The sequence below is a fragment of the Cnephaeus nilssonii genome, assembly GCF_951640355.1.
Source record: "Cnephaeus nilssonii genome assembly, chromosome: 9".
In the NCBI taxonomy this organism is placed as follows: domain Eukaryota; kingdom Metazoa; phylum Chordata; class Mammalia; order Chiroptera; family Vespertilionidae; genus Cnephaeus; species Cnephaeus nilssonii.
In genome coordinates this window covers 77,185,045-77,205,798 of record NC_137080.1, presented here as the reverse complement: position 1 = coordinate 77,205,798, position 20,754 = coordinate 77,185,045, and the positions used below count along the sequence as shown (strand labels likewise).

At 44.8% G+C, this 20,754-nt stretch overlaps 1 protein-coding gene across 3 annotated transcripts in view; it reads left to right on the top strand.

Annotated features, from left to right (window-relative positions):
• The window catches only part of PAQR8 (progestin and adipoQ receptor family member 8), a 93,491-nt gene extending 81,667 nt beyond the window's left edge, over positions 1-11,824 (top strand). For all 3 annotated transcript variants that reach the window (XM_079779890.1, XM_079779891.1, XM_079779892.1), the window contains one exon: positions 7,285-11,824. In XM_079779890.1, coding sequence (XP_079636016.1) covers positions 7,285-8,382 — 1,098 coding nt within the window. In that variant the 3' untranslated portion in view covers positions 8,383-11,824. The remainder of the gene's footprint in view (positions 1-7,284) is intronic.
• Positions 11,825-20,754: the final 8,930 nt, after the last annotated feature.

Below are 20,754 nucleotides of genomic sequence, written 5' to 3'. Positions count from 1 at the left end.
CAAACCTGCGATCTGTTCCAGTAAGGTCCTTATAATAGACCAAAGAACACCAGTGTTTTGGAGCGCTTCTCTTTGGCCTTCAGATAAAAATGTCACCAGATGGCACCAAACTATGTGCATTTCCCAAACATGGAGCTTTTTATTTCATTCTCTACTTTGTTACCCGGGGAAAGGTTTTAGAGAGCATGCTGTGGGTGCCTCGGAATCATTGACTGTTCTCAGGACTGTGTGCTTTCCTCCAGCAGGCCAGGTCAGCAACCTTATCTTTAGGTTTATCACTGGAATGTCTTACCACACCAGTCTGCAAGCCAGCCGCTAGGACGCAGGTCTCTTTAAGATGAAGAGGCCCGCAGGGTGTGTGGTCACTTTTTTTCTGGGTTGCACACCCACTTGGATTGTCTGGTAGATGCCACTCAGATTATGTGGCTGTCCCATTTTCTTCTCTTGGAGACTACTGGACTCTGATTTACAAATAAACTCAGTGGCAAAGAACTGAGGAGCTTTGAAATACTGATTGCTTTTGTAGGGCCAACTGCCAATTACCGTATTTTCCGGCATATAAGATGACTTTTTAACCCAGGAAAATCTTCTATACGCCCAGTCATCTTATACGCCGGAAAATACGGTATCTTTGTTAATGGAGCAAAGCAGTGTTGCAGTAGCATATCCGGAGTTGCATATCGCTGAAAAATATTTGGGTTTAATCATAGAGTACATTTTTTGAGGACATAGGGCTGACTGCTTCATGTTACTTCCTGACTCTGCAATTTACTGAGTAGCCTTGGGCAAGTTAATGAATCTCTCTGTGCTTCTGTTTCCTCATCTGTAAAATGAGAATGATGATAAGAAATAGTACCACCCTGGTCAGGTGGCTCACTTGGTTGGATTGTCCTCCCATATACCAAAAGGTTGAGAGTTCAATTACTGGTCAGGGCACATATGTAGGTTGTGGGTTTAATCCCCAACAGGAGGCAACCCATCAATGTTTCTCTCTCATCTCTCTCTCCCTGCCCCCCACCCCATCCTCTCTCTTAAAAATCAATAAAAACATATCCTCGGGTGAGAATTTTAAAAAAGAAAAAGAAATAGTACCAATGCCAGATAGTTGTTGGGAAGTTTAATGAGTTAATCTTCTATAATAATAAAAGGGTAATATGCTAATTAGACCAAACGTCTTCCGAATGTCATTCCAGACATCCTTCCTGACAAAGCTGGGGCTGGGGGCAAGCCAGCCGGGGGCCCGGGGGCCTGCAGCCAGCCCAGGGCAAGCCGGCCAGGGTCCTGGGTGCCTGTGGCTGGCCAGAGAGAAGGAAGCCTGGGTCCCAGGTGCCGGAGGAAAGCCAGTGCCGGCAGCCTGGGGGAAGGAAGGCCTACTCTTGCACAAATTTTCATGCATCAGGCCTCTGGTCTATATAATAAAAGCCTAAGTGACCGTTACAGTGGAATGACCAGAACGACCGGTTGCTATGATGTGCACTGACCACCAGGGGGAAGACGCTCAATGCAGGAGCTTCTTCCTGGTGGTCAGTGCGCTACCACAGGGGGGGTGCTGCTCAGCCAGAAGCCGGGCTCACAGCTGGCGAACGCAGTGGTGGTGGTGGGAGCCTCTCCTGCCTCCTCGGCAGCACTAAGGAACAGCGAGCTGAGCGGTAAGGAGCAGCGAGCAGGCGGGCGGTAAGGAGTGAGGGGTCCCGGACTGTGAGAGGGATGTCCAACTGCCAGCTTAGGCCCAATCCCCAAGGGGGTCAGGCCTAAGCCGGCAGGCGGACATCCCCCAAGGGGTCCCAGACTATGAGAGGGTGCAGGCCAGGTTGAGGGACTCCCCCCGCAGAGCATGAATTTCATGCACTGGGCTTCTAGTATTTGTGAAGAGCCTAGAATACTACGGGGTATATGATAAACACCATATAAGTGTTTGTCCTTGTCATTACTTTGACATTTTCATTCCATTCATTCATTGAATCAACAATTTATTGGAACATCCCCCATGTGCTAGACACAGTGATAGGTGATAAAAGATTCTCAGTCCTCAAAGGATCTTTACAGTGTAGTGGGCAGAGAGACAGGTAATATAAAGTGGGACATTGGAGCTGTACGGTAGGGAGAGTGCTGTAAGGGAGCAGCAATTTTTCAACCCATGTGCCATGGCACACGGGTGTGCTGCAAGAATTTATAAAACATGCAATACCTGACTAGTCAGGAGCACTGATCTCTTTTCCCTAGATTGTCAAATTTTTTAAAATGACAACCAACACAATAGCCGTCTAGTGTGTATAAATCAAAATTATACCTATTTTTTGTCAGATTGGCAAAAAATATAGTTTTTGGTGTGCTGCAGGATTTTAATAATTAGCTTATGTGTACCATGAGATGAAAAGGTTGCAAATTGCTGTAATGGAGGACTACAAGTGCAGTGGGCAGGAAAGTAGTACCTGAGGGGAAGGTTTCACAGGGGAAACCTGAGCTGGGTCGTGAAGGATAAATAGGAGTTGGCCAGGAACAGCCCGACCTCCCAACATCCAAGCTGTTATTTCTTTTATTCCTCAGTCTTGCCCAAAAGAAGGAAATTGGTGCCATGTGTCTGGGCCTAAAGGATTTATCCATTCAGTAATGATTATCGAGTGTATGATTATTTAATTTTTTTAATCGATTTTAAAAAAAGAGGGAGAGAGAGATTGAAACATTGATGAGAGAGAAACATCAATTGGCTGCGTCCTGCATGCCCCCCACCAGAGATTGTGCCCTGACCTGGAATCGAACCGGTGACCTCTTGGTGCATGGGTTGACGCTCAGCCACTGAGCCACACTGGCTGGGCAAGGTGTGTGATTATTTTAGACAGGGGAAGTTGTGCACCATGTGGTCCCTGCCCCTGAAGGAGCTTGGGAAGTGAGCAGAGTGAACCCGTGATCAGGAGCCCAGGAGAGAAGTATGCTGGGGCCTCTTCAGGAAGATCTACATCTCAGCTGCCTCAGCAGAGGAGTTGGTGTGCACCCTGTGCAGGGAGACCATTCTAAGGGAGCACCTTAGTTGACTGATGACTACATGAGCTTGGCGAGGTTGCATGGGGACAGAGGCCAGGAATGAGGGAGGCAATGGGAAGGCTGAGAAATGTGTTTCTGCACCAACATCATGATGCCAATATGTGCTTCCTCCAAAACGGGCTCCCAAACTTTACAGCTGGCCCTTTGAAGCCTATCTGAAAGTAAGGCCTGCCTAGGGAGGTGGTCGGACCCCACTGGACAGCGGCTTCTGAAGTTAATGATGATAAAGAATTGTAACTTATCACTGTGGCAGTGGTGGCTGCTCTCACACAAAGGGAGAATTTTATGGCTGTGGAAGTGGTAATTGCTAAGCAAAGGATCAAAAATTAATTCCCACTATTTGCAACCATCAGTTTAGAATTTTTTATGAACTTGGACTTCCAAAGGGAAATTGAGGTCCTTGTCGCCCACAGATAGAGGACCTAGATCTTTTTATCACCTCATTGCTGAGGGAGATAAGACATGGTGTCCTGAGTTGGAGGCCTTGGAGGTCAGGTCCCTGGAATGTGCGGTGAGTGTTGGGTTACACACTCCAGAGGGTGGAGTTAAGGAGCCCCTGAGACTGGTGTGGCTGCATTCTAAGGGTCCTTGAGAAAGGAGGCCTCTGTGCACCCTTTCCTTTGAAGTTAAAGTGAACATCCTTTTGGTCTTACACTTCTCTGTTTCTTAGTTCTATAAACCTCTTCCTAGTTCAGTTTCAGTAAGTGAGAGAGAAGTAGCAATGATTTCATGATAAGGACTTGTCAATATAAAGCCATGAGGCTAGGTTGGTGAGATGAGGGCTGGAGGAACTCGGGGTCAGACGGGGTTTTCTGGAAATTGCCAATAAAGCAGCATCATAATCTCTCTTTTCTTCCTCAGAACAAACAGGTGCCAGTTGGCTCCCAGGTCTGAACTGGACTTAGTTCCAACCAATAGACAACCGAGACCCAAGGTTTTAATCTTTAGAAATTCAGCTGTGTTATCAGTTTATAAAAACCTGCTATTGTGCCAGGCATCCTATTTTCGAGGATGCAAAGATGAGCAGAAATGGTGCAGTCATGTATTATTCAACTCTGGGAGCAGAATGGCCTGCGATTGCTTTGGGTGCCCAGAGATGATGGGAACTCTCTTGATCAATGCAGGTGGGCGCGTGCTGAGGAGCATCTTCAGTGAGTCCTACAGCTCATATCCCAGCCACAAAATTAAACCAATATTTTCATCTGATTTCCCTCCGTGTTTGTATTTAAAGAGTAGAGCTCTTTAATTCCTCAGAGCTCCAACAAGCCCAGTGCCCCCAGATTACATGCTTGTCAGTCACCAGCATCAGGACGGTTTGAAATGTCGTCCCATGTCCCGGGCCCAACCCCACAGTGTACCCGACCTGTTCCACCTTCTGGTGTCCCCCTCCCTTACCCCTGCTGTGCTCTGTCACCAACTGCCACCCAGGTCAGTTGGAATCTCCATCTATTAACCCCCAGGTTCTCAATCCCTCTGCTCACTGGCGGCAAAAGCACTGCTTAGCTTTTTCTTGTTTTGCTCGTTTTGAATGAATTAAGGTATTCTGATGACAATTTTCTCTCTCCCACCCTTATCTGTCTTTCTGGCTGACACTCTGATTCTTAATAAGGTTCTCTAATTTTTATATTGAGCACTAGTTGATGGCCCGGTCCTGGTGGGGACACACTGGCCAGTACCAGCTGAAGAAATGACTTAGTCCCAGGTTACAGGGCCACCGTACAAGTAGGTACAAGGCACGTAGGGGGCATTAGGTCATCCACTCATGAACCGCCCCCGCTTCTCCCACTGAAGATAGTCGTAATAATGGCAGATGTTTTTGTGGACTTGGAACCAAGCACTCTGTTAAACACTTTACAGGCATTACGTCATAATAGTCTTTACATCAGCCTGTGAGGCAGCTTCTCTTTATCAGTCACTCGACTCCTCAGATGACAGAGCCCAGGCTGGAGCTCACGGCTTGTCCTGGTGGAGGGTGGGGCTCAGGTCTCTGGTGCCGATGTCCTACTTCAGACCACACACCCGTCACCTCCTCGGTTGCTCCAGGCTGCGCAGGTCCTTATTTTGGCATAAGTGCTTTGACCTTGCTCTCTGCCTACAGCTCTCTTTCCCCTTCATCTTCTCTTGGGAATTCTGATTTTCCTTCAAGACTCAGTTCAGGGGTCACTTGTAGAGGCTTGCACACCCCTCCCTGGCCTACTGTCTATTTTGCTTATGTTTGCAGAGACACCGTGAACCAGTGCTCGCCTCCGTGGAGCACGCATCCATGTTTTGGTCATAACATCCCTACTCGTCTGCCTCAGTAGACTCTGACCTTGAAAAGCAGGCAGCATCTCTTTTTAGTATTTGTGTCCCTAGCACAAAACCCAGCTCATGGTGGGTACAAATAACAGCAGTACTTAGCATTTACTGAGCACTCATGTTGGGCCAGGCAGGGTGCTACGCACTTGATGTGTTAAATTCTCTCGTTTAGCCATCCCAACCATCCATATGATACGTTGAATTGCTACTCCCACTTTGCAGATGAGGAAACTGAAGCTTAGTGAGCTCTGTAAGTTGCCAAGGTTACCCAGTAAGTGGCCAAAAAGCCAGGGGGCTTGACCCCAGGTCTCCCTGAACTTCTTTCACATTTTATTCATTTCCATGTCCTACATTTTAGACCATTTCGATATTTTTTCTTTTTCAATGTTGAGTACGGTGTATGAGTAGGAAGATGACATTTTTTTCACTCCAGTTAGTAGTGCCCTGAGGAGCACCTGCTGTATCTCTCCCAGCGGAGGGTTCTGAAGGAAGGTTTTGCGCTTTTCTGAGAAAAAAGCGTTTGGGAAATATGAATTACACAAGGTAACTGTAGACATGCTAAAAATCCATTTCTTGACTCAGCAACTTCACTTGGAACTTTGCAGCTATTTTATGAAATAATTGCCGTGCTTAGCTGGCTCACCTGTCAACAAAAATTTCAAATGTACATTCAGCAGTTGGGGGACCTAAAATTCATTGAGCAGAGATTTAAGCATCCAGGAGAGACAAACCCAAAACTAGCTCCTTTCCAGAGCATAACTTAAAAACAATCTTTGCAATTAGAGTTTATGTTAAATTTAGGCCACGCGTTAAATTTGTTTAACTCGTCAAATATTTCCCAGAATATACATGGGTTTTTACCAACCTAATTGATGATTCATGTGTTTGTCTTTACTTTGAGTTCAAGTTACTATTGCTTATCTCAGATTTTCAAGTGACCAGTGAAATCAGTGAATATTTTAAGATTAGGTGCTCAAGAAATGTAGGCTATCATTAGTAATATCAATATTTGTAATTCTTACATTTTAATATAATGTTTCATACTAGTAGAGCCTGTCTGATGATTACATTTTAATAGCATCTAGAAAACTCCGAAGCCTTTAAAGTGACCCTTACTTTCTAAATATCATTAAAACAGGGTGGCTAACATTCCCATTTTATAAGCTATGACTTGGCCTTACACTGTGTGGTGGGTAGTAGAGGTAAAATTAGAATGTTGGGGGAGTAAGGGAGCTTGGTCCAACTCTGTCAAGGAGAAAAAAGGCCCTCGCCAGTTGGCTCAGAAGATAGATTCTCAGCCTGGGGAGGAAGGGCCTGGTCAAGGGCATGTACCTCGGGTTGGCAGGCTCCTCCCCGGCCCAGGCTGTGCAAGAGGCAACCAATCAATGTGTTTCTCTCACATTGTTGTTGTTTTGTGTTGTTTTTTTTTTAATTTTTTTTAAAGCAATCTTGAGATGATTTCTCTTTTATTTTATTTATTTATTTATTTTATATATTTTATTGATTTTTTACAGAGAGGAAGAGAGAGGGATAGAGAGTTAGAAACATCAATGAGAGAGAAACATCGATCAGCTGCCTCCTGCACACCCCCCACTGGGGATGTGCCCGCAACCAAGGTACATGCCCTTGACCGGAGTCGAACCTGGACCTTTCAGTCCGCAGGCCGACGCTCTATCCACTGAGCCAAACCGGGTAGGGCACACATTGGTATTTTTCTCTCTCTTCCACTAAAATCAATGAAAAAATATCCTCAGGTGAGGATTAAAAAATAAATAATTAAATTTTAAAAGAGAAGAACCAAGGCTGAAAGAGCTGCCTGCAGCTTTCTGCCTCCGAATTGCACTAGAAAGCTGCGATTCATTAGGAACACCCATAGTTGCTTTGCTCCCTTAGCTCCGTCCCTCTCTCGCTGCATTTTTGCTGATGTTCCTTTCTTGTCTTTAGGCTGCATCCCCCGCCCTGCCGTGCCAGGCAGCCATGACGACGGCCATCCTGGAGCACCTGAGCACCCTGTCGGTCAGTGGGCAGCAGCTGCGCCGCCTGCCCAAGATCCTGGAGAATGGGCTTCCCAAGATGCCTTGCACCGTCCCCGAGACAGATGTGCCCCAGCTGTTCCGGGAACCTTACATCCACACCGGCTACCGCCCCACGGGCCACAGGTGGCGCTACTACTTCCTCAGCCTCTTCCAGAAACACAACGAGGTGGTCAACGTCTGGACCCACTTGTTGGCGGCCCTGGCCGTCCTCTTGCGATTCTGGGCCTTTGCCGAGGCCGAGGCCTTGCCCTGGGCCTCTGCCAGCACCCTGCCCCTGCTCCTCTACGTCCTGTCCTCCATCACGTACCTCCTGTTCAGCGTGCTGGCCCACCTGCTGCAGTCCCAGTCGGAGCTCTCCCACTACACGTTCTACTTCGTGGACTACGTCGGGGTGAGCATTTACCAGTACGGCAGCGCCCTGGTCCACTTCTTCTACACCTCCGACCAGGCCTGGTACGAGCACTTCTGGCTCTTCTTCCTGCCAGCAGCTGCCTTCTGTGGCTGGTTGTCTTGCGCTGGCTGTTGTTATGCCAAGTATCGTTATCAGAAGCCTTACCCAATCATGAAGAAGGTATGTCAGGTGGTGCCCTCAGGGCTGGCCTTCATTCTGGACATCAGCCCCGTGGCCCACCGAGTAGCCCTGTGCCACCTGGCTGGCTGCCAGGAGCAGGCCGCCTGGTACCACACCCTCCAGATCCTCTTCTTCCTGGTCAGCGCCTACTTCTTCTCTTGCCCGGTTCCTGAGAAGTACTTCCCCGGTTCCTGTGACATTGTGGGCCACGGGCATCAGCTCTTCCACGTGTTTCTGTCCATTTGCACGCTTTCCCAGCTGGAGGCCATCCTCCTGGACTACCAGGGGCGGCAGGAGATCTTCCTGCAGCGCCACAGCCCCCTGTCTGTCTACGTGGCCTGTTTGTCCTTCTTCTTGTTGACCGCCTGCAGCACCACCACTGCAGCCCTCCTGAGGCGCAAAGTCAAGGCCAGACTGATGAAGAAAGAGTCCTGAGGCTGGCAGGGCGGGCAGGCTGTGGAGGCACCCCATTGCGATTTGGGGGAAATGTGATACAAAAACAGGAGCTGACTTTTTGTTTTTAAGAGTTTTAATGTGTATTAATGGCTTTGACATTAATACATATAGCCAAGGATATGCTATGGCCATGGCTTTGGGAAGCCAAAGGATTCAAGAGTTATGTTGTTACAGTTGTTAATAAAAGGAGTGTTCCTTTTCCGTCTAGGTCATAGCCTTTCAAGACACAGGAAAGGAAGGGACCTTGGCTAAGAATTTATGGGGCACTGAATAAAGGACCTTCTTCATACCTGAAAATTCAGTAAAATTCTGACTAAGGCCTCCAGGGGCAAGTCCTGGAGCTGGAGGGATGATAAACTTGAACTGGAAAACAAGGAGGTGGCTGGTCCACACCATACTGGACCGACCATCCTACTATGCTGGTCTTTGGTAACTGAATAAATTGACCCAAGGACCCATATTCCTTTGGGTTTCAGATTGTCCAAGGTGGAGAATTCAGACTCTTCAAGATTCAGTGAAACCTTCAGACAGTGAATTATTTAGTTCATCTGATTTCTGATCTCTCATCTCTCACCCACTCTAACTCTGACCCTTTTCTCAGGATGACATCTCTCTGGCTATTTCCTATAAAGTGCTGTTCACTCCCTTCAGATCTTGGTAATATACAGGACTGTGAAGTAGTTGCGTGGATCCATGTGATACCCAGGAAGCTTATTCTCATATAATACTAATGCAAACAGTACTAGAAAGTACAGTGCCAAGAGCCACCAGGAGGCCCAGCCAATAAGCTTGGATACTGTTTGGTATCATAGGGCCCACTGTTTTATACCTGTGGACTGGAGGATTACTTGAGGTCTGTTACAGCTGCCTGACAGGCCAGAAGATTTGGGGCTTGCTCCAGGGAGTCTTCTCCAGATGTTGGCCAGCGTGTTAGAATGAATTGGTTCTAAGCCCCTGGTAGAATGAATTGGTTCTAATTATTTCGAGAGGAACCCAAGGTCCAGCCTTTTAAGTACATGCCACACCACAAAGGACCCACATAACTAGCCCAGTTCAGGGTCCTCAGACAGGCACTTAGCCTCAGCTGAGCGCTGAACCCTTAAAATAGTCAAGCCCCAGGACAGGAAGTGTGTGTGCGCTCTGTGGGTTGGTCACCGGGGACTCCTTTGAGTATGAATGAATGGTGAGTTGGGAACCCTGTAGCTAGAATGTCCTATTTCGGACATCACTGCCCAGCAGCTTCTACGGGATAAGTGGTACTTGCCATTGATGTGTTCTGGCCATGCAGCCTCCTGAGGACCAACTTCGCTCTAGTCCAGTGAAAGGGGCTGCATTGACAGAGGAGCCGCGGGAGGCTGCGTTTCCTATCAGTATAAGGTTCCTATTTACCGAAAAGGGAAGTGGTTTGTTTTCACTCCACTTTGACAAACATCTTGTATTACTAGATTATCTCGTTGTCTTCAAATCTTTGTTTCCTTTCTTTCTCTGAGAGATGTGTGGGTTTGTGCCTTATAAATGGAAATGTATGAACACTCCTTAATATATGGCCATGTGAAACTTGCAGTTTGGGGTTACTGGGATAAGAAAGAAAGAATTTGTTGCTTTTCAACCAGTGGATGAAGGATTGTTCATCAATCAAAAGACTCTTTCAACCTGCTTATTTTGGCAAAAAAAAAAAAAAAAGAAGAAGAAGAAGAAGAAGAAGAGAAGAAAGAAAAATATTCAACTGAAGCTTTCCTATAATCTTTATATCAAGAAAATGTATGTCTTGTCAGCTATGTAGATTTCCTAGCTGGGTGCCTCTTTTAATCCCCAAATAATACGTGAACTTCTGTGCTACCCAAGTGTCTTACACGAGCTTTCTGGTGTCTAGGCCAAATCCACCACAAATAAAGTTAGCAAACTGAATGGGGTTGGACTAAGCAAGGGCATGGGGGAGTTGTGCAAACACATTACAAGTAGAGGGTCAGTTTAAAATGGGGAATAGAAAGTGCTTGAAATGTTCATTAGTATGGATTCAAAGACCATGTTCTTTTAAAAGTTGGAAGGAAGATGTAAGTCAAGCTCTTGGATGTAACTGGTGGTCCTGGTGGCCGAGATCTTGAGGCCAAATGCAGGTCTTTTTAAAAAAAGAGAAAACAGAAAGTAGGGCAGTGATTTCGAAATGTAGACCAATGCCAGCCTGCACACTGTAAATGGTCTGTAACAAGGTAAGTACAAGATAGACCAAACTTGTAGATATTGCCATCCAATTCTTAGTTTAATTTGCACAAGTGTTGGTCTCTCAAGTGATTGAATTTTTTTAAAAGTTTTCACCACAGATATTTGAGAAGCCTTGAGGTAGGGGATAGTAATATGTAAACACAGGAAATGCAGATGTCTGTTCGTTAATACTCAGACTTTTAAGGGATTAAATACTCTTTTAAAACATCTTCATTAACACGAGTGTATGGTAAGGAACCGACTTGGTTTATTTAAAAGAAATAATTATTGATAAAGGAGATAAGTGCTTGTCTTTCTCCACCAGACCCTCAAATAATTGGCATCTGCTGGAAATTCTGCTCATTATCTCTCTCTCTTTTTTAAACAAATACTTTCAACCTATTAAAATGTAAATGCCTCTGAAAAAACTAATCTATCAGTCATTTTACATATTATGAATAAAAATTCTAATGGATTTATATCGGACCCTAGTCAGAGTAGGATGAGGGGACGGTAGGACGTACCAGACTGGGGACATATTTGCCCATTTCTCCCTTGCCGAGTCCTTCCTGACCTATATATTTAATTAGCAAGCTGATGTTGATACTCTTTCAATGGTAGGGTTTCATTTCGCACGTCGGCTGAAAGTACCTCATTCTGCAACATTTTCAATCCTCTACTGGAAGCTTGAAAAACAGCAGGAGCTCAGGCCACGCAATGAAGGTCCTACATTCCTGCTTATGTTGCCCACCTTTTCACAAATTGTACCTTAAGGTTTGACAATTGCTGCACTGTAGTTTCAAGTAGACCCTCCAGATGGCACTCACGTCTTACTCAGAGAGGGCCCAGCCATTGCCCTCAAGGTCTCAGCCTGCAGATAGTGTTGGACACAGTGTTTTGCTTGATTGCTTGGCAAGGAAACATTGGAACTATTTTCTGTTTATTTAAATCTACTTACAGAAATGACCATTAAACTGATTTTGTATATGGATTGTTGTACTGTCAACATCTCTTTGCCACAACCCTTGACCAGGGCTACTTTGACAAGGCCCATCTTAAAGAAAGGTTTTATCTAGACAGTCATTGCCAGGAGAAGGTCATGATACTTGATATGCCCCTAGAAGTAGGAAAGTATAAAATAATTAAAAATCTCCAACCCCCACAAATCACACATACTGGTATACCCCAAATCCTCACTTGTAAGCCGATCAAATATTCCCTCTCACCCCCAAAAGCTATGGAGTGGATTTCTCTGAGGATTTCAATCTAATTGAATAAATATTCCTAGTTTCATGGATAACAGTGTTAAATATTTCAAAATTTTGAATTGATGGACTACATTTTTTAGATTTAAAAACTACAAATTTTAATTATACTATCACAGATACTATAGTGTACATGTTGTGAAATATGGCACCCATCAACCAAAGGATTTTGTGGCCTGACTATTAGATTTAAATAGCTGTAGAAAAAAACAAGTGATTCTCTAGCCTACGGTAGCTTCAGGGACAGTACTATCCCAATAACAGTAAGAAAATGGTGTTTCTCTGGCTTGAGGCTCCTCTGGTAGAATTATGGATGTCCCTCTTGTTTAAACAAATCTATTTTATCACCAGCAAGGGTGCTGGGCAGCTTGCAAATGCTCCTGTTGTCACTTAATAGTTCAACCACTCCGGTTATTGATTCATCATTTATGAGCACCTATAGGTGTCATGTTGGCTCAGGCATGCTGCCCATGGAGAGTTTGCAGTCTGTTGAATGAGGATCAGCATCTTCCCACCTTGGGCCATAACAGGGTTCTCCTCTCCGGGCCTTGGCCCCAATCACAGACTGGAGGCCAGATGGCCTGCCAAACCCACAGGAGGCTGGATCTGCTTTGGGCCAGAACCTTACCCCCTCCAAGGGGCTAGAAACATCTTCCCACCAGCAAACCTATCACTATGGCCACCTCAGTCCTTGTTAATCCTTCTGCCTCTTCAGCCCTTCTTACTGTCCTCTAGCGTTTTAATTCAGTTTTAGATATCCTCGATACTCCATACACAGAGCAGCCCTATATTTCCATACATAGTATAGACTTCCCAAGTACATCTTCAGGGAAGGCTATGTAGGATTCCAGCTTGTGTAGAGGTTCCTGATTTGGTAAACTGGAAACAGCTGCCCTCTGGCTGCCTGCTTTAAAAAAGAAGAAGAAAACAGACAAAAAACACCTTATCCCTTAAGGAATATTTTTTGGAAATAATATGGAAGGGAAACCATTGCAGAAATGAATTCATTTAGATATTAACTGTGGGAGCATATTTATCTCAAATATAGGTTTTTTTTGTTTGTTTGTTTTTTAACCTAACACGATTCTCATGGGAAGAGATACACACTGCATTTTAGACTCCAGGAGGCCTTGACCAACTCAAAGCCTACAGAATATAACACCTCAGATCCTACATGCTTTCCAACATTTCCACATCCGTTGGAGCTTTTAAATAATCACGTGCGGCAAGGCCATTAAATTAGGAAACACTAAAAAAATGGAATGATTGGTTCAAAGGCACACAACTCATTGTTGTATTTAAACTCAAACTCATTTTTCCTATAGATAAGTTCAGGACCTAGGTAATCAGAAACATCAACACCAAATATTCACAGAGCCCTTTACAGTGTGTAAAGCACCTTTACGTATTGTGTGTACTCTAACCTAATCTCACTTTAACTTTTGTGTGATCCTAAATACCTCATGAATAGCCGGGGTTGTATTATTTCTTTTCGAGGGAAAGTGACTGCACACCACCCACTTGGATGCCAAACAAAGCATCCTTTGCACCTCACAGTCTTCTCAGAAGCCCAAAAGTTCTGTTGGCCACAGGCCCTTGTCGGCCTGGATTGTAATGTCAAATCTCACTCTCTGGCTTCTTGAAAATACTTTTGAATCCTTGGATGAGAAGCTCATCTAGTACTAATAATCTTGCCAAGATTATGCAAGCCCTCCCTCTCATCTTTCACTGGGATTGTCAGTTCTTCAAACAAGTGGCTCTCCAGGGATTTTGAGGACTGATGGGACTTTGAACATGGGATTTGAAAAAAATGTTTCTCTGCCTTATAAAGGGGTTAGTAGGAAGCCCCTCCCCCCAAAGTCTTTGGTCATTTATCATTTTCAAGTAACATGCTTATTAAAGAAAATGCAGGAAAATATGGGAAAAGATAATCAATGAACTCATCACTAAAATAAATACCTTCAGGAGAAAAATAAGGCTTTATCAAAATATTGTCAATGATACGTAAATTAGCAGAGTCACATAAAGCTTCCTGAAAAAAAAACAAACAGAAATTGGAAACTAGAAATTTTAAGCAACCTCATACTTTCATTCTATAAAGTACAAAATCAACAGCCTTTGGCTCAGTTTACAGGAATACCAAGATGGTTAGAGTACACTTCCCTTCTGACATTCCATGATGTAGGCAGTTTGATGATGCTGTGGATGAGACGCTGGCCATGAAACAAAGCCGATGAGAACATTAGCTTGTGTTGAAATGCCTCTCCTGAATTAAGCCCTCTGAGAGTACTCTACCCCTGGAGGCCAGGCCCAGCCTGTTGAACTGGTGTGAATTCATTGCCAGTCACTCCACCAACCCTGAGCACAGGCACCTGCTCGAGGCACCAGGGATACAACAATAGACAAAACACACAAATCCCTGCCTTTGGCGATCTTACATCGGAGGTTTGTGAGAGAGACAAACAATGAACCAAATAAATGGTATAGGAAGTTAGAAGGTGAAGGTGCCAAGGAGAAACTCAGAGCAAGGAAGAATAGGCCAGAGGGGTGGGGTGAAGTTTTAAACAGGATCAGGGAAGTTATAGTCTTCTATATAGAAGTCCTCTATATAGAGGGAGCCAGCTCTGTTTCTCTTCCAGGCAAGGAAAGAAGTGCAAAGGCCCTGTGGCCAGCAGAACAGAGAGGGGGAACAGAAGAGGAGATGAGGGCAGATTGTGAGAGCCTTGTAAGGACTTTAGCTTTTATTGTCACATCAGGATGAGGTATGCTGGGCAAGAATTCTGCCCAAGGAAATTCAGGGTAGTTGTTTATATGGACTAATTATGAACTGCATATTACCTTTCCTTTAGAAAACAGAGCAAATTCTGCTCCCTGCAATCTACACAAAACTTTATCATCAAGGTATTTTCTATCTGTGGGCCTGGCCCTGTGGACACACTCTTCCTAGATTCTTCTCGGCATGTTTTAAGTGCCCAGAGGCTGACTCCACCTCCCAGAGAGGCGGTGAATGTTTCCCTGTTCTGCAGACACTGGTTTGTAGTCTGGGTAATCTTCTGGGCAAAATGCAATGAAACATCCAGGGCAGAGTCTGTAAACTAGGAATAAAAATAACAATAACAGTTTACATTATCTAGCGCTCACTCTTTGCCAAAGTCCTTAGCTGAGCTGTTTTCTTAGATTCTTTTCTTTAACCCTCATACAACCCTATCAGGCAGGTACTATTATTGCCCAAAATTAACTAGTAAATAAATTTGCCCGAGACTACCTGGTTAGTGCATGATGAAATCTCACAGAAACTCAGATCTTTGGATCCAGAGTCCATATTCTGAAGCACCAAAGTTAAGTGAATACAAAGGTCTCTGGGTCTAGCTTCTCCATTGCTGATTGTGTGAATTAGAAGTGTAGAAATGAGAGGGAAAAGGAATACCATTTTCCTTTTGCCCTGAAAAATGAAATAAATCTAAAGATGCAGTCCTTGTTTTATTTCTAGACATTTTGGTCAAGCAAAAGTCCTTAGGATCGAACCTGAAACCTGGGTATGTGCTCTGGCCAGAATCAAACCTGCCACTTTCTGTTATACGGGATCGACACTCCAACCAACTGAACCACATCGGCCACGGCCAATGGGGAGATTCTTAACTGTATTGTGCTAGAATCCAGAGCGGACCTGGTCACATTACAAATGTTAGTCTCAGAGGCCACCTGTAACCATCTGAAAGCCCTTCAAGGAAGTCGAAACCAGTTTTAAGAACCACTGACTATGCTCAAATTATTTCCCTACACTTCTCTAGTGGGTCTTTCCACCTATTAAATACAGCCTATTCCTCATTAAAGTGAACTTGGGCACTATTCCAAGCTCAAACGATGTCTTAAAGACACCCATGACAACATGTGAAACATCTCGCTCTGTTTCTCTTTTCCAGCCAAGAACAAGTTATCTTGGAACCTGACTAATTTTAACTGTGGGAATATGACACAAACCTTGTGTTCAATAAGTGCACTGGCAATTGTTGTCATTATTTATATCACTTTATTGCAAGCAGGGTACTGTGAGTTCCTTACAAACACATCCGCCCTCTCTGTGGGCTCTCAGAAGTCTCTCACCACAGTGGGGGCTCTTCGCCCTTGGAAGGGCTTTCTCTCCCCTCGGATTAAGACAGGCTTTATTTTGCCAGGGTTCTGCATGTGTTTTCGTGGGGAATTTCTTGCTGTCCTCCACATTCCTTCTTCAACACTCCGCATGTCACAGACTATCACCGGCATCGGCGGATACCCTTCTCTCCCACCTAGACTGCATTAAAGAGAGAAATGGGATTTGCTGTTCTCAAACATAAACACAGAGGACATGCTGAGGGGTAGCTTATCACATGCGTGAATGCAGTAGAACTTCTGTGGGAGGATGTTAAATATAGAGAGAAAAATCAGAACAGTCAGTTTCAGTGTGGTTAAAAAACAACAACACGTGTTTCCCATCTGACGCTGCCCTGTTGAAGCAGGTGCTCCTGGGCCTCGCCTCGGCAACTGCCCACCGGGATTCTTGCCTCTGCTGCTCAGCTCTCACAGCTGGTTCAGGTAACGTTTGATAGGCTTTTTTCAGCGGGAAGGGAATTCCAAACGAATCAGCTAAAGTCATAGAATCCGATTTGACTTCAGGGAGGAAAAAGCAGCAGAAACACAAGTTTTCAAATGCTTGGCAGGAGCCCATGGCAAGACTAAAATAGTCTAAACCCAAATTGAGTGATCTTGTGTCAAATGAAGATTTCCTGTGGGTCCTAAATCTGCTCCAGAATCTGCTTGGAAATCATTATGCACCCTTTGCAAAGATGGAGGTAGTTTACTGGGCACTCTTTCTAGGTAAGAGATTCCAGAGACCGCAGATTGATGCAAATGAAAGGTAGGGAGCATTCTGATTCAGGAACACTCCCCTGCAAGGTCTCCATAGTCAAACACTAGCCAGACCGCCAACCCTTTCAAATTTAGAGGTGTGTAAATGGGTGTGTTTTTCAGAAACCATGCTGTACCTTTTTAAAATATATATATATCTTTATTAATTTCAGAGAGGAAGGGAGAGGGAAAGAGAGATGGAAACATCAATGATGAGAGAGAATCATTGATTGGCTGCCTCCAGCACGTCCCCTACTGGGGAGCAAGCCCACAACCCAGGCATGTGCCATTGACCAGAATCGAACATGGGACCCTTCAATCTGCAAGCTGATGCTCTATTCACTGAGCCAAACCAGCTAGGGCCATGCTGTACATTTTTTTAAAAAGCAGTTTACATATTTTTTTTCTTAAATATTTTATTTATTTCAGAGAGAGGAAGAGAGAGGGATAGAAACATCAACGACGAGAGAGAATCATTGAATGGCTGCCTCCTGTATGCTCCCTACCCAGAGTCCAGCTGCAATCCCGGCATGAGCCCTGATGGCCAGATGAGGGCCAAACAACTGAGCCACATCAGCCAGGGTCATGGTATACCACTTTTATCCAGCAGAGGGAAGTAGAGTGCCAAATCAGTGCAGAAATATCCAGAACGCCAATGTTCACACACACACACACACACACACACACACACACACACACACAGACTATTCAGCTTGATATTTGCCCTGTGATTTTTAGATATTGAAGAATACTGTCACAGGATTAAAAATACATTCTGGATGAAGCCAGCTTTGGACAAAATGCTGCAAAAGGAGATGTTTATTTTAGGTAAGTGCCGTAGCCTCTGCCACGCCTCAGGAGTCCCTGGGAGACATGGTGCAGCATGATGCCCTGTTTCAGGCTTGGCCTTCTGGCAGTCTGGTGTTTCCATATTGTCCATTCCCCAAGCTTTGAAACAACCTGCTAAGGTCATGCAATGTCTCTGTGGTCTTCTGAGTCCAGGCTTTACGCAGTCTTCAAACCATGGCACTTTCTACATCAGCTAACAGGGATGGTCAGGTTCCTGCCCTCTCCTATTTGTTCCACAAAGTGGGAAAGGGTGAGTTCAGACTGAAGTGCAATCCATTTTCAGTCGTCATGTTTTGGAGTCATATAAACTCTTAATCATGCCAAATCTCAGGGTCCAAGCAGTTTTCGGAAGCCCTGTCTTTCCCACCCCCCCCACCCCCCTTCTTCACAGCCCTGTCTTTCCCACCCACCCCACCCCCTTCTCATCAGAGGTGATGGCCTTTTGCTGATGTCATAGATGGAGAAAAGTTTTCTTCACCATGCTTTCCTAGGTTCCGAAAGTAGTTAAAAGCATTCTATTAACCTTTTAACTACTGTGCTCTTCCGGGAAAGAAAGGTTTGAGCAGAGGGTACTCCTTAAACAGAAACAGATGACATGGAATGGCTTAGGCATGACTCACCCTTTCCAGCTCCCATGGGCTTCTTCACTACCCAACGTAGGGGATATAGACCCCAGTGCAACCATGCACTTAGTCCAGAAGGGCTCTTCAAATTGTATGCTAATGCCACGGATTTACTTTTACCAAGAGAACAGAGAGAGGGATCATACAGCTGGTAAGGGTTTAGGTTGTCATTAAGAGTCAGCAAGGATTCTAGTGACCAGTGATTCTGGGTACACAGCATCCATGAGCTAGAGAGGCATCTTCTTGCTCTGAAGTTTGAACTTGCCAACTTGAAATATTTTCCCAGTGACTGGCTCCCATCCTAGGCCAGTGGTCAGCAAACTCATTAGTCAACAGAGCCAAATATCAACAGTACAACGATTGAAATTTCTTTGGAGAGCCAAATTTTTTAAACTTAAACTTCTTCTTAACGAAGCTTCTTCAAAATAGACTCGCCCAGGCCGTGGTATTTTGTGGAAGAGCCACACTCAAGGGGCCCACGAGCCACATGTGGCCCGCGAGCCGCAGTTTGCTGACCATGGAACTGGGGGATTTGTTCTGACAAGCAGCAATAAGATTAAAGCTGATATCTGTATTGACAATAACCTATTCATGACATGGGAGATATGCCTTCTGTGTAAGGCTTGCTCTCTATCATGTTCCTAAATTGGCTTACTGTTAACCTAAAAATAAAAAGGCCTTTCACAGTGAGACACAACAAGCACTTATTGACATAAATAAGAATGGTTATTCAGGAATCATTAATGGAGGCAGAATCCCAAGTAATGTTCCGACTAGGAGACAAAGGCAATGGGTGTTTGTGAGAAAGGGAAGGAAAACAATTACATCAATAGGAGGAACCCATTTCTATTGGTGCAGATAACATAACACAGTGATGTTAACCCTAAACAATGTTTTTAATTTTTTCAGTCCAGTAAGTCAGCAGTTTAGTAGTCATAACCATCGCTTTCTTGTTATCTTTGCTAACAGTTCTTTTGCAAGGCACAGTGTTGCTTAGATCCAGTCCAAAGGATATTTTGCCCTGTTTAACATTCCAAAGATTCGGGACATAAGACCTGCAAAGCAGTTCCTCTGACGTGGCAGTTACAGCTCCATTTTAAAGTGGCTCCGTTTATGTTATTGTTTACATGAACAGAAACAGCTGTTATAAAAATCAGGTTCCTGGGCTCCATTTCAGAACTAATGAATCCAGCGACTGGGTTGGGCTGGTCTGGGTCCAGGGTTTGGGTGGCTTTTTATTTTTAAGCTCGTTGGTGCTGATAAATAATTTTTGTGGGTGTGTTTTTTGTGTTTTTTTTTTTTTTTTGTCTTCTTGCAAATGTGTTAGGAGAGAGTTACATTTTATTTTAAGGAATAATTTAATAAAGTTTTATAAAAAGCACCAAAGGTGAGAATACATATGATCCCGAGAGTATTTCACCTCACTTATTGCTAGTCTTTCTGACTTAGTTTTCTCTTTGAAGATGTGTTTCCCCTCGTGGTTCTGCTCTTTCCATTGCTGCCACAGGCAGGCATAATCTAGAGATCAGAATAGAGATGAGCATCTGTTGGTCTTCAGCCAACCAATATCGAGTGTCCTGAAGCAAATATGCAAGGCCCTGCCTGCAAGAGTTGAGAGGGTGCAGAACTGCAGGGGTTGGCAGTAGAATAAAGAAAAGCCAATGGGGAAAAACAGACAATGCCGGTGGGAGGATTAGGGGCAACGAGGTTGCATTGGTTCATTGAACATCCTTAAGCAGCATAGAGACAGTCATGAATAATCCAGAGCTCCTGCCCCCAGGAAGCACCATTGGGGTAGGTAACATCCTTCTTTGTTGTTAATCCTCACCCAAAGATATTTTTTTCTATTGATTTTTTTTTTTTTTTTTAAGAGAGCGTGAAAGGGAGGGGGAGAGAGAAAGGGAGAGACACATTGATTGGTTGCCTCCTGTAGGCGCCTCGACTAGGGCCACAACCAGGTCCAGGGATCGAGTTACTTGCCCTTGACTGGAATCGAACCCGAGACCTTTCAGTCCATGAGCTGACGCTCTAACCACTGAGACACCGGCCAGGGTTCTTTTTTTTTAAATTATTTTTTCAATTGCAATTTACATTCAATAATTATTCTGTTACCAGTTTCAGATGTTACAGCAGAGACAATCATGTACTTTACAGAGTGGTTCCCGCAATATTTCAAGAACCCACCTGGCCACACACATATTTATTAGATTTTAATGACTATATTCTCTATGCTGTGTAATTTACATCTCTGGGACTCTTCTGTCCACTTGCACTTCAGTGGGACCAGCGCCCTTTTCCCAGCGCCGGGAGGAAAGAGCACTTGCGCTCAGGACGCCAGGGCGCGGGGAGGCCTGGGGAGGCGGGAAGGAAGGACCTTCCCTTCTACTTCAACTCATCTAATGCCCATTCCGGCCACTGGACTTCCTGGCAAGAACTACAGCCTCCCCTCAAACAACTCCTCCCACCCTCTCCCCAGGCACCCAGAGGGGCGGAGCCAGTACCGCGCCGCCTACTAGCCACGCCCATTT